At 48.8% G+C, this 24020-nt stretch overlaps 1 protein-coding gene across 13 annotated transcripts; it reads left to right on the top strand.

Annotated features, from left to right (window-relative positions):
- The first annotated feature begins 1995 nt into the window (after nucleotides 1–1995).
- Nucleotides 1996–22508, top strand: EXOC7 (exocyst complex component 7). 13 transcript variants are annotated; one of them, XM_039562230.1, is made up of 22 exons: nucleotides 1996–2174; nucleotides 2924–2989; nucleotides 4042–4226; nucleotides 4900–5005; nucleotides 5523–5745; nucleotides 6769–6936; nucleotides 7892–7903; nucleotides 12426–12518; nucleotides 13504–13572; nucleotides 14766–14911; nucleotides 15141–15293; nucleotides 15710–15808; nucleotides 16387–16449; nucleotides 16765–16831; nucleotides 18271–18309; nucleotides 19334–19399; nucleotides 20026–20146; nucleotides 20571–20666; nucleotides 20956–21019; nucleotides 21537–21578; nucleotides 21742–21875; nucleotides 22253–22508. In XM_039562230.1, exons 1-22 carry the CDS (start codon nucleotides 2115–2117, stop codon nucleotides 22353–22355), a joined length of 2175 nt encoding a protein of 724 aa, XP_039418164.1. In that variant the 5' UTR covers nucleotides 1996–2114; the 3' UTR covers nucleotides 22356–22508. The 13 variants fall into 13 exon arrangements, with proteins under 13 accessions (XP_039418164.1, XP_039418166.1, XP_039418168.1 ...); XM_039562232.1 differs by lacking the exon at nucleotides 18271–18309; XM_039562234.1 differs by lacking the exon at nucleotides 13504–13572.
- The last annotated feature ends 1512 nt before the right edge of the window (nucleotides 22509–24020 follow it).

The raw sequence follows: 24020 nt of genomic DNA on the forward strand, positions 1-24020 counted from the left end.
ATTTCTGTACATTTGTTCACTCCTTATCACCCCACACAGCTGGCATGGGGGGTGGGCGTATCTATCCCACTTTGCTCCAAGGGACTGTCACTCCATAAAGGGTGAGGGAACCTTTTCGGTGGGTTTTCAAGAAATAAACAGCATTACTGGGGGAAACACACACAGCTGCTCCCCAAGGGAGGTTCCTTTCGGCTCTGGCTGTCCTTTGAATGAGGGGGTGAGTGCTGGCAGAAAGAGCATGGAACGCTGTGAAGAAAGAGATGGGTCTGCTGTTCAGGGAGAAAAATCTTTCCTGATCACACCAGCCCAGGGTGGGTAAGCACAGAAGGTGCTGGGAGCTGAGCCTGGACAGGGATCTTCTCTCTTACACCCTCAAGATCCCCTTTATCAGGTGTCCCCACAAAACACAGGCAGGCGGTGGTGGCCACACAGGGAAAACCGAGCCAGAGCTTGGGCACATCCGTGAGCAGCAGGACAGGGAGGGTTGTGAAATCCATTGTTGAATAAAAAAAAGAGCTTCTCTCTGAAGCTTGGGGTGGTTTGACAAGGGGAAGACAGATGGGCACACACCGGTCCCTGCGCGTGGCAGGACCCTTGGAGCGGAACAGGACGGCACGAGCTGGGGCTGGAGAACCTGCAGGTGCTGGAGAACCAGCTCCCTGCTCTGGGCTTGCTGTGGTTTAGGGGGATGCAGAGCTTAAAATGGCCATCCCCACCTGTGCTGCAGGAGGGAGTGGGGGCAGCTCCCCTGTGGGATAACCTTTCTTCCCTGTGGGATAACTTTTCTCCCTAGAAAGTGGATGCAGGACAGGGGTGGGTTGACATAATTCACACTCAAATTTCTATAATGTCACTTCCCTGGGCTCAAAGGCCTGGACTCTCCCTCCGCATCTGTTGTGCACAAAAATCAGATTTGTTACCCCCAGTGCAATAAGCCAATCATGACACCCTCAAGAGAGACATTGATTATTTATTTCAGAGCTGCACAAGCCTGGGTGCTCGCTGGGATTCCACAAATCAAGCCATGACAACAATCAAAATCTTTTACTATTTATACATCTTAGCAAAGGAATCTGTGTTAATTGGCTATGAGTTACATAGTTCTCTTATTAATTATTATTCTATCTTCTATTGGGGAATGATTCTCTCGTTTGCCATGCTAATTAGTCCACGTGCTCAGTCTGTCTCTTCTTTGGGGTTGGTGGGTTTCTTGGATCTGCCCCTGCTGGAATTACCTTTTACCCAGTCAGAGCTGCTTCAGCCTAGTTGCTGAGTTGGCTTTATAGGTTTCTTCCTTATCAAGGGGGTTCTGCCGAATGTCCTCGTGGCCCGTAAATTCTGCATTCTTTCTGCTCACTATCAGTAGTACATCTTTCTTCCCAAGCTTTGTTAACCTACCCCTAAGTCTGAGATAATTGAAAAATGTCTAACCCTAAACCTTGACAAGGCAATTCTACCAACAAGCAATCGGTTTTTCTAACACTTGGACATCGCTTAGAGCTTGTTGGCTGTTATCTCTTTCATGGATTAAATCTCCTTTATTGTTGATTCGGCTTGAAAGTACAGAAAGATCAAACATCAAAGAACATCCTTTCTTAAGAAAATTTTACGCAACAGTGCCACGCTCAGGACGAGAGGACATAGTTTCAAGCTGTGCCAGCAGAAGTTTAGGTCGGAGAAGAAGAGGAATTTCTTCACAAGAAGTGTGATTAGACAGTGGACCAGGCTGCCCAGGGAGGTGGTGGAGTCACCGTCCCTGCAGATGTTTAAGACTGGACATGGCCCTCGGTGCCATGGTCTGCTTTACAAGGTGGTGCTGGGGCGCAGGTTGGGCTCGGTGACCTCACATTCCAAAATAATTCATCCTGCGCTTCTGGGACCCATCACGCCCTCCCAAGATGGCGGCGCAGCCCTGCCGCCACTCCCAACATGGCCGCCCGCAGGGCAGTGCGCACGCGCCCTCACCCCTGCCCGCCCTTCTCGAACGGCGCCCCTCTCAATATGGCAGCGGCGCTTTCTGCGCATGCCCGGTGCGGCCCGCCGCGCCCATCATGGCGGCGCGGCACTGACGGGCCGGGCGCGGTGGGAGCGGGCGGTGGAGCGGCTCCGGCGCGATGATCCCGAGCGAGGAGGTGTCGGCCCGCAGGAGGGAGATCGAGGACAAGCTCAAGCAGGTGGGACTGGGCTTGGGACTCGCTGCGTGCACTGCCGGGGCCGGGGGCTGGGCCTGGGCCCGCAGCCCCCCTGGCGTTGCCGGGGAGACGAGGCTGGGTCTGGAGGTCCCCACCGGGCCTGGGGGCGTCCCGGGACCCCTCAAGGGCCTCGTCACCCCCCTTCTGGCTTGGGAGCGCCCCCAGGTCCCCTTCAAGGCCTGGTTTGCAGGGTCGGAGCATCTCTGCTCCCCACCTCCCTTCGTTCTTGGGAGCATCAGTGGGCTCTCCCGTCAGGTTCTCGGCTGCAGCCTGTGAGACCAGCCCCGACAGGCTGCCATTCCCCCTCTGCCTGGGGGCTTTGGGGACTTAAAACCGGCCCTTGGTGGCTGCTTTGCATTGGCCACTTGAGTTCTCGGCGGATTTGGAAGGTGCCCGTGCAACACCTGTGTTGTGCTGTGGCAGGGAAATGTGTGTTCTTAATCGTTGTGCCTCAGTGGGAAAGGTGTTAATTTTATGTTGTGCTGAGGCTCGCGGCGTTGAAGGGAAGCGAGTAATCCATAAACCTCTCACTCATTACATGGTGTGTCCCCACCTTGGGTTACTTGCCCTGGTTTCTGTTAAAAGGTGGTAGTGTTAAAATGTGGCCTCAGCATCAGCCCAAACATGACTTGCAGCAGTGTTTACAAGATTGGTAAAAACCTACGTGTAATGTTTAGTGACTTAAACCTTAGTGTTCAGAATTTAAGAGTGTTTTTTCATCTTACTGACAGGAAGAAGAAACTCTGTCCTTTATCAAAGAGAGCCTTGAGAAGAGTGACCAGCTCACCAAGAACATGGTAGGGAGGTCCTAATGTTGGGCCTGGCTTTACTCTTTCTTAGGTTTTTAGGTTTATTTGTTTTCAAGGCTGTTGTTGTGCCCATCTAAGGGGTGTGGAGCAATGAGCCACTGGGGGCTTCAGTGACTGGGCAAAGGGGAAACCTGAGAAATGCTTCAATCCTGAGCTTCTCTCTTGCTCTGCTGAGGGCTCAGATGAGCTGTTGGCCTCATCTCTGCTACAGTCAGTCCTCTCTCTTGGGGAAAAGGTATTAATAGACCTCAGATTAGTTTGTGCAACAGCATCGTGTTGTTGCTTCATAAATTCAGGTTTTGTTTGGAGTTTTATTTTGCGAGTGTTCTGTGTAAAGGTAAAAAATAATTATTGTGCTGTAATTGCTCATAAGCCCTCAGTTTATGTACTGTGTCCAGTTTTGGACTCAGTGCTTTAAAAAAGTCATAGAGGCAGCACCAGAGAAGTGTGGAAGACATGACACAGCAGTGAATCTCATAGGAATTACCTTTTGGCCTAGAAAAGATGACACTGAGGCACCCTTTGATGAGCTTGCTATGGTTTTCCACCTTTCAGAAGCAATATCACAGTCCTCTTTGAAACCAAATGTCTGTGGTGGAAAAGGTTTTCACTAGACTGGTCCTTGTGCAGTTCCTGTTTGGGTCTCAGTGGTGTGGAGCAAAAGGGCTGCTGGTTTGTGCTCTTGTTGCTCTTTTTACATGGGGCACCTCCAGGCAGTTCCTGGCTTGATTTTCTGCTGGCAAATAAAATTTTGCTTGTCCTTTGTACTGTCTTGGAACATTATCTTCGCTCTTCACAAGCATTTAATTTGGGATTGGCCCATCCCTATATAGCAGGTGATCTGTTTTGTGATTGTTAATAAAAATCAGGGCATAGAGGGATGGAAACAGCTGCTAAGGAGCCATGGCAAGTTAGTAGCAGAGCCCAAAAATAAAAGCTGGGCCTTGAAGATCCCAGATTTCCCTGCTCTAACTCCTACCCCACTGCATGGATCCCTAGGAAGGAAACCCTCAGCTGTTGGTTTCTCTTTTGGTGTGCAGGTTTCCATCCTCTCCTCCTTTGAGAGCCGTTTGATGAAGCTGGAGAACTCCATCATCCCTGTTCATAAACAGACAGAGAACCTGCAGCGCCTGCAGGAGAATGTGGAGAAGACCCTGTCCTGCTTGGATCACGTCATCAGTTACTACCATGTGGCCAAGGACACCGAGAAGATCATCAAGGAAGGGTGAGTTGAGCAGGTAGATCTTGCTGGGAGCTTCATCCTATTAGATTTTTGAGATGGAGGTGGGGGAGCTGAATCCACACACCCATGGTGTGCTTGGTACCCTTCCCACACTCTTTCCTCACCCCCAGTCCACACTGACTTGACCTTCAGCCATTTCCAGAGGGCAAAGACAGCTCAGACTCTGCGCTGGGATCTCTTCCAGATCTTGCAGAGGTGCTGCCATAGCAATCTCCATGAGCACTGGTGGCTTCCCTGTTTTCCTCTGCCCTTTTCCCAAAGGTTTTCCCTGCCCACTGAGATTGTCACCGCATCCAGGATGAACCAGAGCTGTTCTGGAGCCTTCTTCTCTGGGAGGATGTTGGATGGTTCTTCTCTGGGGTGGGATGTGCAGTTCCATCTGCCTTCCCATCAGGGCCTGTCAGGGAGAGGAAAGCAAGGCTGAGAGTTGTGTGCTGCTCCATCATCAGTACTTCTGCACTTGCTGTGTGGATTGGGTATCCTGCTGTGGCACTGAGTGCAGGCAGAAGGGAATTCCATGATCTCCTCCCAGCTGAAGGAAAGGGGATTGAAATTTTCCTTCTTATTTTTATCCTGAGTCTGGTCTGGTGCTTTCATGGTATTTTCTTTGTTTGCTTCTTGGGGCACTACTTTTTATTTCTGGCTTTATTTTTAGCCCCACGGGGAGGTTGGAGGAATACTTGAATTGCATGGACAAAATCCAGAAGGCAGTGGAATACTTCCAGGACAACAACCCAGACAGCCCAGAGCTGAACCGTGTGGTAGGTCATGGACCTGGAACCTGGCATGGATGAGAGAGCAACAGACACAGCCCTGCTGCTTGTCCCCTGCTGGGAGAGGCTGTGGGTTTGCTGCCTGGGGAAGGTGGTGTTTGGGCACAGCTGAAGGAATGATTGCTTTGGCTTCTGTTTAAGCCTGTACTGGGCAGCATTTCTGCTCCTGGCATTTTGCTCTCTCTGTGTTGTGCCAGGAGGACTCTGAAAGCAGCTCTTGCACCTGTGGAGGAGTTGATTGAACCTCCTCCTGAGCAGCTCTTGTCAGTCCTTCAGCTGCTTGAGCAGAATGGGTGATCTGTTTAAATCCCACTTGAAGACTGAACAACTCCCAAGCAATTTTTTAACTTAATTCACTTTAAAAGTCTCTCAGATACATGCGTGGTTGGAGTTTGAAGCCTGCAGTACTTGACAGGGGTTAGGAAGGATGTTCTTATGCAAAAATACTCACGAGTGACTGATTACAGAAGTCCTGTTCTGCTTCTGTCCTGCTGTTTTGTGCCAGAAATCCCTCTTTGAGCGGGGCAAGGAATCCCTGGAATCAGAGTTCCGCAGCTTGATGACGCGGCACACCAAGCCAGTGCCACCCATCCTCATCCTGGACCTGATCAGCGGGGATGAGGAGATGGACACGCAGGAGGAGATGACCCTGGAGCACCTCCCGGAGAGCGTCCTGCACGACATCATCCGCATTTCGGGCTGGCTGGTGGAGAACGGCAGGAATCAAGGTGGGTGCTGCTGCCTGTTGTTCCCTTGTGGGCATCTGGCAGCACTGGCAGGACAAGTGATGCCTTAGTGGCACCTTTTAGGTGAATAGTTCAGGATCCTGCTTTTTTTTTTGTAGTGAGACTGAAGCAATGGTTTGTCAGTTGAACAGAATGAGCTGTGTAAATAAAGCACAAATTATGGTAATGCAAAGTCTGTCCTGTAGCAAAAATCCACTGCACTTGCACCTGTAATGCCTTCAGATGAAGCTGCAGCTAGCCAGTGCTCAGGTTTTATAAATGACTTATTCCCATTTGGGAAATATTTATGACCAGAGCTCTTTGTATGAAATGGGCAGGGGGAAAGCAGCACAGACTTTCTTTGCTCTGTACATGTCTCTCCTTTCCTGTTTTGCAGCATCAAGAACTGCCTAGAGCTTTGTAGTCCTTTATTAACTTTTCCTTTGGGATTGAATGACTTTGTAGACTTGTACAGGAAATGTGAACTTTCACATTCATACAGCTCCAAGAATCACCCCCCCACCTCAATGATTTACTCCTGAGGGGGGGATTACTGTGCTTACCAAGTATGAAGAACGTCCTTAAAATCTTCTTAAGAATTTTTCCATGATCAAAGGCAACTCATGCATATAGAGCATATTTTATTAGTCAGTTTGTATTCTGCTTTCAAATGACGAGCACCTCGTTAAATTCCCGAGTGCCCTGAATCCTGGAAAGTGTGTAAAGTCTCTCACGCTGGAAACCGAGCACTTGGATTGACAATGTCTTGCACAAATATCTCCTATCAGTTCCACCACTTGGTAGTGGTGGAATTCATGTTGTGTGTGGTGGGAGAGCTGGAATGAAGATTGCAAGGGAAGAGAGAAGAAGTTTTTGAAGAAAATAGGAGAGGCTCTGGGAGGGAAGGGTGCTGACTTGGGGTCCCACACCAATGCTTTTAAATCCCTGTAGGGGCACAAAGTGTTTGCTTGACCATATAGTGTTCCCTGTTTGCTTATAATCTTTATTTTTACCTTGTCTCCTCAGATTTCATGACAGTTTACTTCCAAATCCGCTCTGTGCAGCTCGACCGCTCCATCAAGGGGCTGAAGGACCATTTCCGTAAGAACAGCTCTTCCTCTGGGGTGCCATACTCCCCTGCCATTCAGAACAAAAGGAAGGACACCCCCACCAAAAAGCCAATCAAGAGACCAGGTGAGTCCCTGAGGAGGGATCACTGCACTGGGTATTGAACAAATCTTCAGGCCCTCTCTCACTGCTGAGGTATCTCTGTGTCTAAAATGTGCTTTTAGGACACTTAGGTGAGATTTTGGAGGTAAGCACTTCTCTGCTGTGGATTCAGCACTGGGATTACAGACATCAGGTCTGTTCTCTGGGTGCTGTAAAAGGAGCAGAGAGGCCCTGCATAAAGGGAGAGGAAAAGCCTTAACAAAGGAGATGAGTAAAAAGAGCCCTGAGGGGGCTGTCAAAGGATTTGATCTGAGAACACCTGTCCTCAGCCTTGGCATATGGCATATAGTCTGTGCCATAGCAAATAGAAAGCTCACATCTGATAAAAACATCACTTCAGTCATTACCTATGAATAAATTATTGTTGTGCTAGAAAGCAAGAAGTCCCCAGAAGTTGAGACGGGGATTAGGCAGGTGCCTACAAAAACGAGATATGACATTGTCTGAATTTTAGAAAGGCTCTTAAAGCTCTTGCCTCAGCCTGTCTCAGGAAGAGCTATGAATGTGGCTGGTGGGTTACTCCTCCTCTCCTCACAATGCAGTTTTGCTGCATTTGGTGCTGCTGGTGAGGTTGGTCACTCTGGAGTTCCTGTCTCTGGAATGTGCCATCTAGTGGGAGCACAGCCAGGAGGGACAGCAAAAGCTAGCACGGGGATATTGTTCCTCTGTGTCCCAGCACCCTGTTGTCTCCTCTGTAACAGTGATCTCATCAGAAAAGTCCATATTTCTGTGGGTTTACCTGGCCAATACTCCCCTTCCCTATTTTGTCCTGTGTTGTCCAAATACTCTTAGTGGGTTCAGGAAAATAGTAAGAAATGTGGGTAGGGACTGGGAATGGATGGGATGGGGAAAGGGAGGAAGAAGAAATACCCATTTTAATTGTGTTGTGTTTATTTTTATAATCCTGATGTGAATGCAGTCCTCATCCCAGGTAATGTGTGTCTGTGTATGTGTGTGCTGGCCCTGGTGCTCACTCTCTTCACTTCTGCGTGTGGAGAGGCTTTGCTGGGCCTCTTCTTGCTACAGCAGAGGGTGTGCCTGGGATATTTGGAGAGGGGGAAAGCTGTAGCATCCAGACATCACCCCTGTGGTCTTCTAAAATCAATCTGTGCCATTGCTGCTGTGCCCTGGAGCTGTCCCTGAAAGCTGATGGAATTGATCTGTGAATTTCAGTGAATTTTCCCCTGGCAGCAGAGAACCACCTGATAAAGGCTCAGAGGCACTGAAAGGTGCCAGTGGGGATTTGTAGTTGAGCCATGGGAAGCTCAGGTTGCAGATGCTTCAGATTTGGTCATCAGTTCTCAGTTATCACCTGATTCTGAAAAGGTTCCTGTGTTTTTATTGCTGTGAATTCAGCATGGTCAGCAAACATTTCTGAGCAGCCTGACAAGTGATAACATCTCCTCTGTGTTCTAGATAAAGAGTAAGGGAACGGGGAGATTGTTTGTTTTCATGGGCAGATTATTGAAAAAATCCTAGGGATTTTTTAAAAGAGTCTCAGATCTTGGATGCTCCCATAGAGAGGAGCCCACACGTTGGAGAGCACAAGTTCCTACAAACAGGATTCCTCCAAAGTGGATGCATTTAGGCATCCAGAATTACTTATCATGAGGAAAGTCTCAGCTGTAGATGTGCCAGAAGATTTTCATGTCTTTATGCCCAGTTTAGTTGGATTTTGTGAGATGGAGCAGGTAGAAGTCACAGAGCATGGTCTGAATGCAGTTACAGAGCCGATGGTGCATGAAGGAAAGAGTGTCCCCAAGTGATCCATTGGGTTATTGTTGATGTCAAGAAAAAATAGTGGCTCATTTGTCTCCAGTGTTCTGTGAAGCAGACAGAGAACCAGACTGTAGCTCTTGAAGGACAGTGGATGTTGAACCTCGTGCACCAGCCATCTCTTATGACTGCTGAGTTGTACTTAAGTGAAATTAAAAATGGAGAAAAATAGAGTCTTTGGGCAGAGATTCACTGTTTCTTCTGCAGTTCCATCAGCTTTCAAGCACAGCTCTTGAGGTGGAGCTCTCACACCCTCTTCACAGTGGCTCTCTTCAGAGCAGCATTACCTGATGGTGTTTGATTCCCCTGGGTTTAGCCTTTGTTCAATGTGGACAAAGGTTTTTTTCTGTTCTGTTACTTCATTTCAGTAAGTAAAGCCAAGTTCTGCCAATCTGAGTGTCAGACAAGGGGATTTTCTGACAGTTGCAACAGGAGAGTTGATTTCCTTGATCCTTGAGGAAGAATATCCCAGTGCACGCCCCAATGCATACTTTAACCTCTTGCAAGGGGTAAATAACAAACTAAATCTGATGTGCTATAGCTTTTTTTTACCACAAAACAAAGCACAAGAGAGGCTCAAAGGAAGGTGAGTTATTAGGGGCAGGGTGACAAGGCAGAGATAGCCCCAGGGACTGTGCTAAATTCTAGAGAACAAGCTCCATATCCATGTGTTGTTTCAGAGGGTCTTCATCCCTCTGTTCCTGTTTTGTCTGTTGATGTACCCCGTGCTGTTTCCTGTTGTTATATCATGCAGTTAAAAATCTGACTGCTGGAGATGCTTCTAAAGCAGAGTTGTCTCCTCTTAAATGACACTTGACAGGTCAAGTTGGGCTGATTCTGAAGTGTTTTGTGGGCTTTTTCTGGTTTTAGTTTGCTGTTTGGAATGTCAGCACTCTGTCTCAGAGAGCAGGTGTATTCAGGTTCCCAAATCATCCTGCTGCAAGCCTGTGTGCATAAAATAAAGCTTCTTTGTGATACCTGTAGACCCTGTGCTCTCTTTTGGCTTGAGAGCAGCAGGCAGCTCAGCAGCGCTGCATTTTTAGGGAAGGATGGGGCCACCTGGCCTGGCTGCCTGCAAAAGCCAGAGAGCATTGTCTGGTTTCCTGCAGATTCCTGCAGCTGGTGCTTGAGAAAAGAGGACGTGTTGCCCTCCTGCTTGGATAGAAAACTGCCTAATGGAAGAGAGAAACAAGAGAATGAGTTGCAATTGGAAAAACGTGTCTCACGCATGCCCAAACCCCACTCTGTGTAACAACTGGGCCGCAGAAGCAAAGGTTTTGGGTGTTTTTTGACCTTTGGAGGCTCTTTTCAGACTACAGGGGAGTTCTTTTTCAGTTTCCTTAGTGCTCCAGTGGGGTGGTACCTGAAGGCGAGTTGAGTGGCAGAATAAAGAGCCCATTCCTGCTTCCCAGACTGCCTGGCTTGAATGTGATGTTTTCATTAGTAGCTGAAACACAGTCCCATTTGGTTAGGGAGCTGCCTAATAGGGGAAAACAATCCTGGAACAAAAGCATTTGGCTTCCACCAGAATCCATTAAAGCCTAATTATGATGCCAAGTCAGAGGGATCCAGCAGCACTGAAGTGATGCCCCCGGACACTGAACACTCAGTGTGTGTCAGTAAACACAGGTAATTGTGCTTGTGCAAATAAAATGCAGCATAATCAGCTCCTGAAATTGAGAAAAAGAGGGGAAAAAAAAGGAAAAAGAGAAGAAACCATCAAGGGTGGGCTGTGAAAATGTCCACTGCATACCTGTGGAGTGAGATCCTGCTGACAGCAGCAGCAGTTGTAGTGTCTTGGTTTTCACACCAATTCACCTTCTATTTTTATTCCTTTGTATTTTCCCCCTCCCCCTAGATGCTTGGAAGTGGGAAAGATGAAGGAACAGATAGAAGTACCTGGGTTGAGCTGCTCTGCACCTGCTAGGCCATGGCAGCAGCAGTAAGGAAGGGCCCTCATTGCTCAGAGGAACTTGCTGGTGTGCCCAAGCTCTTGAGGTTTCTGGAAGTAGCTAAGAATAAAGTGGAGATATGGGGTGTGAAGAGCATCAGGAAGCTTGGAAGAAGAGGCACAGCCCTCATTTGATCATATGGCAGAAGCTTAGGAGCAAATGCATCAGCCAGCAAGGGCGTGAGCCAGCCCATCTCCCAGGTGTGGGTCGAGAGGGGAGAAGTTTTTCTAGAAGAACGTGCTTTATGGATATGATTTATTTTTTTCTTTGCAAAGCAGTTGAGAACACTCTGAACTGGCAGAAGGACAATATTACCTGTGAAATATTACATTTTGGGAACCGTGTTCTCTCATTTAGTAAGTGCACCAGCTTAAGGCAGTTTGGTAATTCAAGGGGAACTTCTTTCTCCTGTTCTCCCCCAGTGGCTGGGGGACCTGAAGTTTCCTTTCCCTTGCCATAAATCCCTTTATGGGATGAAGCTGTCCTGCACCCTGGAATATTGTTCTGCAGCAGTGTGTACTTGGGCTCCCTTCAGCATCTGGGCAGCCAACACTCATTTCCAGGCTGTGCTGTGGCTCACAGTTAGTGGTGGAAGTGGAGATTTTCTGCATGTTTGAAGTATTTATTACTTTATAGGGGAAGAACAAATCTTAATTTTGGCAGCAGCATTTTTATGGTTTTAGCTTCTTCATTTCCTCAGCCTGGTTCTGTTTCATTTGGGTATCCTATAGAAACCCCTTCCACCTTCCCAAAACTTCCAGTTCCCTGTTGTGCAGGCAACAGCAAAGCTCTGCTATGAGAGGGTGTCCGTGTGCTTGTGATAATTGTAGCTTGTTGCATGACAGCTAACCTTTTAATGTGGAAACACTGCCTAGGCTTCAGTTGTCACATTAATGCTTTGTTTTGTGCTTTCCAGCTGTATATCCAGCACTGCCTTTTGTTCAGTTCTGTCTGGTTTTTGTGTGTTTCAAGTATAAATCTTTTAACCCAGTGTTATTTTTTTTCCATGGTTTTAATTGATTTGCAGTTCTTGAGAAGAGAAGTGTCTTGGGGATTAGGGTGGCTTAGTGCAAGCTAGACATGGGTGGGCAGCATCCATTATTCTGGGACTCCTGTGATGGGAATTGCTGCTGCAAAAAAAGCGCAGAGGTTGTCACCCTTTTACTGCTTCCTGTACCATTCCTTGTCTTGGCTCTGGGGCTCCTGATGGCTCTTTATTGATTATGCTCAGAAAATACCCCTTGGAAAGGCACCTCTTACTGAATGACTGCAGTTGTGGCTCCGAGGAGCAGGTAACATGTTGCCAGACAGGAATTGTCCATATGCAAAGCCCTGCTTCTGCAGCTGAGAAAAAGCAGCAAACCTTGGATGCAGGGTACCAACTCCAATAAAGCCATTACAGGGAAGGGAGCTTCATGCCTTCCCTTTTCTGATCATGTTTATCACCCAGCTGTACCATGCTGCATCTCCAAACTGATTCTGTATCCCTGGCTGGAATTTATGCCCCCAGCCTCAAAGCAGGGAGACATTCTGGAAATGCCATTGTATCTGCACACTTGGACATGAGTTTGGGGTTCACGTTCCTGTGCTGAGCATCCTCATTGCTGCCCAGCATCCTCTTGCTGGGCCCAGGTGACTTGCTGGTGGAGGGCTGGTGTTCTGGGTTTGTTTTCTTTCACTCATTTTCTAGGTCTTCTTGTCTCTTCTCTCTGGTTCTGGTGACAGGCACGATCCGTAAGGCACAGAACCTTCTGAAACAGTACTCTCAGCATGGTCTAGATGGGAAAAAGGGGGCCTCTAACCTCATTCCTATGGAAGGTAATCACAGCTCGAGCTACTTCACCCTTGACTTTCTCTGTGTATCAGCCTTGCTTTCCCAGGTGGGGCTTCCATTAGTTCAGTGCTTGGTGGACAGCATTGGATTGGGGAACCAATCCCCAATTTGGCTGAAGGGCCAAATTATTTTTCTTTTATTTATTCTATTTATTCAGCATTTACTATCTGAATTTCAAAGTCTCCATAAGCATGAGTACAGGTGGAGGGAAACGTTACCTTAACACTGACCCACCACAGCCACCTGGGTAATGGAAGCTCTGCTGACATCTGCTTGTGGTGTTCCTGTTCTCTTTTCTTTTTGTCTGGACTTTCAGATATCGAGTTTCCTAGTGACCTTTCCAAACCTGATGCTGCAGTGTTGGACCACAGGTAGCTCAGAGCATTGTGCCTGTACATCTCCTCTGTGGAGACCTGCCTAAATGATTGTTTCCTGTTTTATGACCTCCTCTGCTCCTAGAGGTTGTGCCAGATGAGGGAGAAGACGTTTCAAAGCATCTCTAAGATATTCCTGCCTCCTGCTGTGAATCCATCCAAAGCAGGTCTCTTCAGCACCTCTGCTGTAGCCTGCTAAACCCCAGATGGTGACTGACATCACTCACGTGGGGGAAAATGCTCATGCTGAGCAGGAGAGGGGCTTTGAGTTTGGATTTGTAATGGTTGTGGGTAAAAATTGGACTCTGGTGCCTGCAATCCCATTCAGAACATATGGCAGGAGGTTCAAGGGACTATCGTGGTCCAAGAAACAACTTAACTCACACTTCTCATCAGGTTTCAAAGGGTTGCTACCGCTATATATAGCCCAACAAAAGGATTTGGTCAGGAAGCATTCCTGGGACTGTAGGGAAAAAGATGTCCACCAGATCAAATAAGCCAGGCTTGAAGCAGCTTCCAGCCAGAGTGAGCATCCTTGCTGTGACCACCCTGGATAAATTGCGCCTTCTGTTTGTGCCGGCTGCCATCTCACTAGGTCATGAGCATGACTTACGCGTTAAGCACCTTTCCGATGCCCTGAGCGACAAGCACGGGCCGGCTGCGGGTAAGTACCGGGTTGGCACTGGGCACCAGCTGGTCCCCCCTGCTTCCCAGCATGTCCCACTGTCGTGGTGTAGCCAGGGCTGTTCCTCTCCGTGGGCAGTCCTGAAGCATGAGCCTCCTCTGGCTAAGAAGCTCTGGCTCTTCTCAGTAGAATTCACTCCTACTAATCACACCCCCCGAAGGCCTCAGCCAAGGAACCCAGCTTTGTCCAACCAAAGGTCACCATGCTGAGGGGCATTTTCCTGTAGGTGGCTGGTGGCCTCTTGGGTGCTGAAGCAAAGCAAGCAGGAAAGGGATCAGTGCAGCACACACTACAGTGTGCGCCACTGCACCATAAGCAGTCTGTGTGTCCTCTGCTGACCAAAACTTTGGAAATACCAACCTGAGGGACCTGTCAGCATAGGGAAGAATTGGTTCTTTCTCCATCAAAAGTTTCTGGGAGGAGAGAAGCAGCAGCCTATAGCATAGAGAAGGCCTCTCTGTGTCATCTTACTGTCTTGCAGGATGGGGTCTGTCCTGCAGACACATCCAGCAGTGGTTGGCATGAGTTGGTGCTGGTCCTTGTATCACTTCTCATGCCTACCACGTAGGATCTTTGATGGATCTTTGGCCGAGACATTCATATTCTAGGACTCAGATATTTGCATTTGTATGCAGCATTGTGGCAGATAACTCACCTAGCTCTGCTGATATTCCTGCTTCATAGGATGTAAATGTTCATCAGCCTGGTTTTTATCTTGTTTCTGCAAGTGGGAAGAAGCTGCCTTCCAGGACAGCCCTTATTTCCCAGAAATGTTCATGCCAAATGGCAGTTCTTCATCTGCATGATGGATGGAGATAAGGAATTCTAAAAATACAAGCAGAGATGTTGAATAATTCACCTCAGACCTTCCTGAGTTTAGTACTCTGTGTTCAAGCCCTTGATTAAATTTAGACTGTCTCCTAGAAGAGCTCCAAACTTCCCTTCTGTCATGAGGCTGGAAAGAGGTGGTGCCCTGATGTGCATTTCCTGAACTGCGGGTGACTTTTCCTGCCTCCTGCAGGGTACTCAGAGATTCCCACACACAAACCCAGGGCAGGAGTGGTGAGAAGATGACTCTTGTTCTCACACATGGATGGGTGCAAAGCCAGAACCAACTTTCCCAGAAGAACCTCATGCTCCTTCTGTAAACCAAAGGCATCTTGCCCTTGCAGGGAGGGACGACGTCTTCGACATCGAGATCGACGCATACATCCACTGCGTCAGTGCCTTTGTCAAACTGGCCCAGAGTGAATACCAGCTCCTGACAGAAATTGTCCCAGAGCACCACCAGAAGAAGACCTTTGATTCTCTCATCCAGGTCAGTTGAGCCTCTGTGCTTGTAAAGGATGCTGGCTTGTCCTCCAGGACCTGTTCAGGGAACCGGGGCCTGCACAGAGCCTGGAGAACATGTGCTCAGAGTCCCTCACAGGCACCACAAATGACCCATCACCCAAATGGGCATCTGGAATGGGTGTCCTGCCTTGAGCCCTTTATGCTGCCTGAGCAAAAGTCCTGTCCTTCCTCATGAGTCTGTGGCTTTGTTGCAGGAGTCATTGGATAACTTGATCATGGAGGGTGATAACATTGTCTCAGCTGCCCGGAAAGCCATCATCCGACACGACTATTCAGCTGTGCTCACAATCTTCCCCATCCTGAAGCATCTCAAGCAGATGAAGCCAGAATTTGACCAGGTCTTGCAGGTAAATATGATGGGATTGGAGAGGGTCCTGTGGCTTGGGTTATCTGGAGAACTTCTTGAAATGGATTGTCACAGTGGCTTTGAGCAAAGCCATGCTGGTTCTGTCTCCCAGCGTGGACTGAAAGTGACACAAATACAGCTTACTCCTTTCTGTGGAGGTGAACGAGCAACTCAACATCTCTCAGCAGCAACTCTTTTCAGTTCAAGTCCTGACCCTGATGGAGCAGCACAACATCTTCCCTTTCTGCCTGGAGAATGTGGGATTTCAAGTGTTGTTGATGGTGCCGTAAATATTCTTCTGGCACATGGGGAGCTGAGAATGAGATGCTGGGGTGAGGGATGAGGAGGGGTAGGTGCTGGGTGGAAGGTCATATACTATTTGCTTTCCTTTTCTGATCTATTGTGGAACTGTTCCAGGGAACTGCAGCAGGCACTAAGAACAAACTGCCAGGGCTGATCACTTCCATGGAGACCACTGGTGCGAAGGCACTGGAAGAGTTTGCAGACAACATTAAGGTAGGATTCTCCTCAGTGGTCTCTGCTCAGGGCTTGGAAGAGGGTTTTTTGGAGCAAAACCCCTAATTTAGCTTTCAGAGACATGAGACCATGTACTTTGTGACTGAATCAGGAACTTGCTGCATTGCTTGGGACAGTCAAATACCAAATGCTTGGTGCTGGTTTCAAACACAGGAGGCCTTTGCCTAACACCCTTAACAGGCATACTACAAGTAATTCGACATGAGCATCAAGGCTCATCTATCTCAGAATTAATCTTATTTAAAAGGAAAGGAAAATGGCTGCCTTGAAAAGTTTTGGAGGACTCATGTTAAGCTGTCCCTGTGTAAGGTGGGCTTGGTGAATGGTAGGTGAGCTGAAGGTGTGATGATCACATGCTGAGCAGACCCCTGAGGTTCTGAGCTGCTGGTGCATGGCAGCTCTGGTTTCTGAGCACCAGGAGATGGCACTGCAAGAGCCGGGCCTGAGGATGTTGGGAGTGGCTGGATAAAGAAGCCTTCAGCTCACTTGGAGCAGCAGTTGTATTGTAGGTGTCTCCCCTTACATGCTCATCTTATGTCTCTCTCTTCCCTTTTCAGAATGATCCAGACAAGGAATACAACATGCCAAAAGATGGGACAGTTCACGAACTCACCAGCAACGTATGTGATGATGATTTGAACCATCCTTTGTGGAAAACAGCTTCTGAAGGAGTTCTAAAAAGAGCAGTAGGGAGATTTCTTAAATTAAGGTGTCTTGGCATTAACAGTTACACAATTACCTGGGTTCCATGGCAGGATGAGCTGGTGACCCTTACTCAGCCATGTGTGGGAAAACACAGCAATTTAAAGGCGTGTAGTGATTTGTTTCTTGAATGCCTTCAAGTGTGGGGAGACAAGTGGTCCTTCATGCTCCTTAATAGCAGAGCATAGGATATGTAATGTTGGTTGCTCCTAACTTCCCTCCCTTGCTTCCAGGCCATCCTTTTCCTACAGCAATTACTGGATTTCCAGGAGACAGCAGGTGCCATGCTGGCATCACAAGGTACGTACCTGCATGGGGCTTGCTTGGGCATGCAGTTCCTTCCTCCAATTCCCTGGACATCTTCCCTGAAGTGACCAAACCTCAGCAGGCACTGTGAGCTTGTTCTCATCCTGTCCTTCACCCTGTGGTTTGTCTTGTCCTGCGATCTGCCTTGACCACATAGTTGGTTATCTGGAGAACTCCAAGGGATGCAGTTTTCTGCTGGCCTTCCACACTTGCTCCTGTCAGGTACCATGGGGATGGTGTTTATTGCTGATGTGCTCTGAGAGAGGATGCCTGGGTCATTTAGCTCCAAGTCTGGCCTTGGCCTGATGCTCTGTGACTGTACTGGAGTGAGGGTGGCTGCTCCAGATGGGCTGTGTGTGGTGAACAGCACCTTCCTCTGCCACATCCTCTGCTTAGAGTACAACAGCAGCAGCAAGAATCTCCTCAGCCTCGAGGCATGGGCAAGCTGGGACTCTGGAGCTATTTGTGTGCCCTATCAGAGAGACAAATTTTAGTTCTGCTCTCCATGCTGCTGAAGAGTCTCACTGCAGGAATAAATGCATAGATCAGAGTCTGAGAGCTGCTTGTGTAGCAGGGTGCTGCTGCATGTCAGCTGGAGTGGGATTCTTGGTTCTGTGCAGAGCAGCAGCTCCAGGCTCTCCAGTGAGCTCTTGGCCTTGGCAGAGCTCTTGCTTTCAAGGAGATTGGAATAGAGCAAAGTGGAGATTCAGGGGACATAGTGCTCTGAGGGGGCACAGACTGGAGAGGGTTAAAGAGCCCCTTTAGGAGCAGAGGTAGGAGGAAGCTTAGAGCTGCCTCCAGACTGTTACCTGCAAAGTCCTGTTTGGAAATCTTTGCTAATTCTAAATCAACTCAAATTAGGATGTCTCTGTTTCTGCCACATCTCCTCTAGCCACTGCCTTGTGCCTTTTCCACTTGAAAGTTCAGTGTGCTCAGACCCTTCTGGATCTTGACTCTCCTTGGCCAAAGAAGTGGTTTGAACTTTTTCTTGGAACAATCTACTGTTCCCCATGTTGTCCCCTGAATGGTGATGTCAGCACTGTTGTTTAGAAATCTTGACATGTTGTCTTGCAGTGAGATCTGTCTTAGCTGATTGAAAAGTCAGCATAGATTTGAGGTAGCTTTGCCTTGAAAGTGGATTTGGACTGATTTGGAATGAGGTGTCTTGCTAAATACAACCAATGACAATGCAAACAATGTCTCCAGCAGGGGAAGGAGGTTGGACTCTGCCTTTCCTCTGTGATCTCCACTCCATTTGTGGCCTTGGAGGGACTCCTGCCTGCTCTCCTGTGCACCTGCCTGTGGCTGCTCTGTGTTAATATCTGCTTTGTTCTCAAAGGGATGGTGGTCTCTAACCTGTCTTTTTGCACTTTTGCATTTCTTTTTCTCTCTCATCCCTCCCCTTTTCTCTCTGCTCTGCCTAATCTCTGTAGTTCTTGGGGACACATACAATATTCCTTTAGATCCCAGAGGTAAGCAAACTTACCCACACCTACCTGTTCATATTGCCTCGGACTCTGGTGATGTACAGTAATTCTTTATCCTCCAGCAGTTGTAAATAAATTAACACATAATTGAAAAGGGGAGGGTAAATAATCCTTGCCAGTGGGCTGGAGAGAATAGGGAGGGCTTGTCAGCAGCAGACAATGAGGGATGCCACAAGAGCTGAAACAGGCTCAAGACACTCTGATGGCACAGAATCTCTTTGGCACAGGTAGCAGATTGGCCCAGCTGGTGTCGTGCTTTATCCCATGTGCACTCAGCTCCTTATTGTCCAGCTCCCAGCAACAGGAGCCTCGAGGCCTTTCCCATGTGAAAGTGCTGGTGAGCTCGGACCACCCGAGCTAGGTCTGGCTGCCAAACTCTCTGGAGGGGGCAGGAGGAGGTGGCCACCCCACGTGTCCTGTGGGCCCCATGCCCACAAGCCCTCGAGGGCAGAAAGCCATCTCCAGACAGAGGAGCATGTGCCAGCCTGGAGTCACTGTCGCCTGTAGGGGCAGCCTCCTATGCTGGCACAGTCCCTCCTGGAGCAACCTCCTGTCAGCAACCATGGGGATGGCTGAAGCTTTCCAGAGCCCTTCTGCTTGTTTCAGTTACTGTTGTGTGCTTGCTGTTAACAGCTCCAGCTCATTGTTCTCTGATTGCCAGTTTCTAGTGCTTACCAACCCTTTTCAGGTGGTGGGGGAAGGATGGGGAGGAGGAGTTTAATGACTCTCTTTCTGGTCAGGAGGATGTTCCCTGAGCATCTGGAAGGAAAGGAGAGATTTCTGCCGGGGTGCTCTGCCCTTGCTGCAGACACAAGGACTGAGGGTGCAGAACTCTTGCCCCCTCACCCTGGATGAGCTGCTGACAGTGGGCTCTGAAGCAGGAGCTCATTTCACTGTCCATGGGAGCTAATTCCATAGCAACAGGGATGAGGCTTGTTGGAATAGAGGCAGGCTGACCACACACCCCCTTCCCAGGGCATGTTAATTGGCCTAAGACTTTCCTTTTCAGAGACCAGCTCATCAGCCAGTAGCTACAGCTCAGAGTTCAGCAGGCGGCTGCTGAGCACCTACATCTGTGAGTACCCTGCACACCTTCCTACTTCTGCCCCATGGACACGCCTTCACTGGGCTCACTCCTGGGTGAAGAGCACAGGCTGTGTCTCTTCTCCATGGGATCTTTCCACATTTGAGCTGGAGTCTGATGGGAGGGATGAAAAAAGGGTCAGACTGGGAGTTTCAGACTGTTAGAGTAGGACAGGGCAAAGCACAGTGCAGCAGCTCGCTGTGCTGCAGAGCTGCTGCCTTAAACCACTGTCACCTTCAACCCCATGAAGGATCCCAGCTGCCAAAGGGGGAGTTTAAGAAAGTGAGATCAGTGGTTTCTATCTCTGTTACAATGGAGATCAGCTCCTTCAGCTTCTGTGAGACTTGAGCCTGCGTTGTGGCAGGTCCTGGGACTTCCTCTGAGCCCAAAATGCACCTGTAGTGCCAAGGCATGGAAGGCAGTAGTTTGCAGAGAGGTTTTGGTGACTTGCTGAAGAAAAATCTGTGTAAGGACTGTTAAGTGCATGTGATTGTAGCCTTTGTACGGGCAGCCAGGCCTGAGCTGTTCACTTTGCTGTGGGCCCACAGCTTGATTTGCTTTGTCAATATAAGAAGTTTCAGTGCAAAACCTCTTGTTCTGTGTTTTTCCCTCTTAAGGCAAAGTGCTGGGCAACTTGCAGCTTAACCTTCTTAGCAAATCCAAGGTTTATGAAGACCCAGCTTTGAGTGCCATTTTTCTGCATAACAACTACAACTACATTCTGAAATCTCTGGAGAAGTAAGTGTGTGTCTGAATGAATCTCCCTCAAGTCCAAGGCTGATTGGATGGTTTTGGAGCAGAGCTCTGCCTTGAGAGCATTTACTTTCCAGCCTGTCTCAAATCTGCTTTTTGTTCCATTCTTGAAACTGCTTCTTTGAAGGTTTTGCAGTATTATAAACATCACATTACCTGAGAGTGGAAGATAAAAGCATTAGGAAATGCCTTAGGTTTTAGAGAATCCTTTGATCTTGGGAGGATTGAGGATGTGGCTTTGGAAAATAACTCGGAGTTGCTTCTGTCTCTCAGTTTGCACATTTCAAGGAACATTTTATTATGAAGGGCTGAAAGGAACTTGTTGATGGGGGTTTGAAGTGATGCCATCCTGAGAGCAGCCCGGAGAGCAGCTGGCTCGGGTGCTTCCTCAGGTTTCCTGCTCTTCCAGGTCTGAGCTGATCCAGCTGGTGGCTGTGACACAGAAAACAGCTGAGAGGTCCTACCGGGAGCTCATTGAGCAGCAGATCCAGACCTACCAGCGCAGGTCAGTGACATCCTCTGCCTTTCCCTTGCTTTTGTCACTTTGGGAGCTCCTTGGGAGCCAGCACTGCTGGAGCAGCAGGAGAGATTCACCTAAACCAGAAACTTGTCTGAAACCAAAGCAGAGTATTTTTGGTTTACAAGCGATTAATCCAACTTGGGAAGGGGTCACTGTGGGAAGTTTTGGGGTGTGTATTGTCTGAGTTGGCCTTTGGGTCACGGGTGAAGACAGAGATGCTGTGGTAGAGGTGTGAGTAACTCTTTGCTTCTCTCCCATCTCATTGCACGTGCAGCTGGTTGAAGGTGACAGATTACATCTTGGAGAAAAACCTGCCTGTCTTTCAGCCAGGAGTGAAGGTGAGAGGATGGGCTTGACATGACAGAAGTTGCCAGAAACATCATCTCCTTTGTCATATTAAAAAGTTCTCAGAAACCTTCTTTATATCTCATGCCAGTAGCACTCTGCAGAGTGAACACTGTGGCTGGCACAAGTGGAGAGCAGCAGTGCCTTCTGCTCTCCCCTGCCCCAGATTCAGCCAAGTCTTTTAATCTCTGCCTCTGCTCTTCTATCTTCACCTGAGCAGATGCCTCTATTTTGGATTTTCAAAACCCTGAGATCTTCCCTTGGAAAGGGCTGGAAGCATGAAGAAGTCTATTTTTGTGTCTGTTCTGGCTGAAAATTATCCTTGTTAAACCTACTTCAGCTGAGTGTAGGGTGTGCTGGTCTCTGCATCTCTCTCCTCACTACTGTAGGAGAGGGAATCCAGACCAAGTACTGGATAGTGCTTAGGTTGGATGGGGAGTTGTGGGCAAACATTGGTGTTGGATATTTATTTCTGGAGATAAAATAAGATCCTTTCCCTCCTTTTTGCAGCTCAAGGACAAGGAGAGGCAGATGATAAAGGAGCGCTTTAAGGTAAGGAGGTGTTGGATGGTGTCAGAACATCCCCTGGTTGATAGGGACACACAGATCTGCCTGAGGAAGAGACCTCTTGGTGATTAGCAGGGGAGGGAAGGACCACAGACTGTGTGGAGATGTGATTGCAGATGGGCTGCTCACTGAGTTGCTCTTTGGACAGGGTTTCAATGACGGGCTGGAGGAGCTGTGTAAGATCCAGAAGGCCTGGGCAATCCCAGACATGGAGCAACGGGACAAAATCCGCCGGGCACAGAAAACTATTGTGAAAGAGACCTATGGTGCCTTCTTGAATAGGTGAGACTTCCTGCAGCACTGTCCTCTCTCTTTGGGTTTACTGAGGTCTTTGGGGCCTTGCATAGCCTGAGCTAAGCTACTTCTCTATTGTCCTGTCCTAGCTTCTCTGCTTTGCACACTCAGACATCCCCAAGCTGACCTTGAGTATTTGCAAACATCTGCTGTCACCCTGATTCCTTGGTCAGTGAGCACAAAGCCCTGAGCCACCCTGGGCTGTTCATGTAAAATTTGTGAGGCCAGTTGTAAGAAGGTCACTTGCTCTTACCCCGTCACATTTGAATGGGATGTGCTGGAGTGGAGCTGGTTTGTGACAGAGGAGGGGCCAGTGGATATCTTTGCTGGGTTCCAGTTGTTTTGTCACCTGTTTTCTTTTGCAGATATGGCAATGTGCCCTTCACCAAGAACCCTGAGAAGTACATCAAATACCAGGTCGACCAGGTGGGGGAGATGATCGAGAAGCTGTTCGACACATCAGCATAAATTTCCAGCTGTTGTGAACTCTCCAGCTGCCAAGTACAAGCCAGTGCTCTCTCAGCAACCTTTGGGACTCCCTTCCCTTCTCCCCTGCCCCATTGTGGTGGGCAGGGTGTTATACTTGTATTTATCAGATTTATAAACCTGTGGAAACACTAACTCCTGGCTGTCTGTGCTCCAGATCCATGGGATAAGGCAAAGTCTGCCCTGTGGGCTCCTGTGTTTGCACATCTACCTCAGCGGGGTTTGTGTTAATGCCTTGATGTGCAGCAGACATGGGGAGTGTGTTTAAAAAAAAGGAAAGAAAAGCACACAAAATACACCACAAAAAAACCCCTTATGGGTACACCCCTTCTGTTAAGGGCAGGAGGCTGTGAGCTCCAAATGGTGCCACCTGCTTCCCTGATGGATTTGGGGAATCTCAGTTCTGTAGGATCACAAGTTATTTTCACATTGTTAATCTCAACTGTTACTTAGTTCAGTGATGGGGCTTGATGCTGATTCTGGGGTTTGGGGATGCCTGGTAGGGCTGCAGTCCAGTCATGTACAGGGATATTTTACCCCAAAACCGGACCTGTATCAGTGCTCTGTTCCACGTGAGGCGGTGGGGTGATGGCAGGGTCTGGGAAGACAGAGCAGTGGGAAGCAGAGGGAGCTCCATGGTGGCCTGGCTGGGTGCTGCTCCTCATTGACCTGAGGCAGAGCAAGTGTTCCCATAGTGATTTCCACTCAGCACCTTCCTCCCATACCTGTTTTTCTTTGTCTCCTGTCTTCCTAAACCTCATGCACCTCTTCTCTGCAAGCAGCCAAGCCCATTCCCTTCATTTAACCCATGGGCATCACGTGAGGAGCAAGTGCTGCTCTCCCATGTGCCTTGGAGCAATCTTGGCAGACTTTGAGACGGGAACTGGACTCTGACACTTTGCACTGAGGCCTTTCAGAGCGTAGGAGCACCTGGGTTGTATCTGTGGTCTCTGGCCAGGCACTTCCTGCTCCCCCCTCCCTCTCTCCTGCTGCCTGCTCCCTTGTTTGCCTGTAACAATTGAAATACAGGGTTTCCATAGTGCGAGGAGCACTCACAGTAGCTGCTGCTTTGCAATTTGAGGCAAATCCATTATTCACCTGAGCAGTGTTTACAGCAGCGTTTGCTGGTGTCTGATTAGCCCAGCTCCATGGAGGAGCTGTTGGGTGTTAGAGCCTGGATGAGAGCACAGGTCCTGCCATGGCAGACCCAGCTGCCTGCCTGGGCTGTGCCTCCTCAGACAGATGTTATTCAGGTAGCTCCTGCCCTTTCTGAGCCCATGACCTCCTCTTCTTCAGCCTGGTGTAGCAAATGCCTGAAAAACAGCGGATGTGACAAGCTTGTCCAGCCCAGAGCTGGATGATGGTGTGAATCCAAGTCTTGACCACTGCACCTGACTATTTTTATGTGTCTGACCGTGCAGGCTCACAGTGCCAGCACGAGAGCCCTGCCTGCAGGGACCTTCCTCCTGCTGTCAAATCTCAAATATCTGTGGAAATCTGAGATCTTGTACTTGCTGTTTGTAACCTCTGCCAGCTCCAAGAGCCTCCGGAGGCCGGCAGGCGCCGGACAGTGTTTTTATACATAAGCAAAGCTCTGCTGACTTGAGTTACATGCAGTGTTGAGTCTGCTGGATACACACTCTGACA

This window comes from Corvus cornix, chromosome 18 (genome assembly GCF_000738735.6).
Source record: "Corvus cornix cornix isolate S_Up_H32 chromosome 18, ASM73873v5, whole genome shotgun sequence".
NCBI lineage: Eukaryota > Metazoa > Chordata > Aves > Passeriformes > Corvidae > Corvus > Corvus cornix.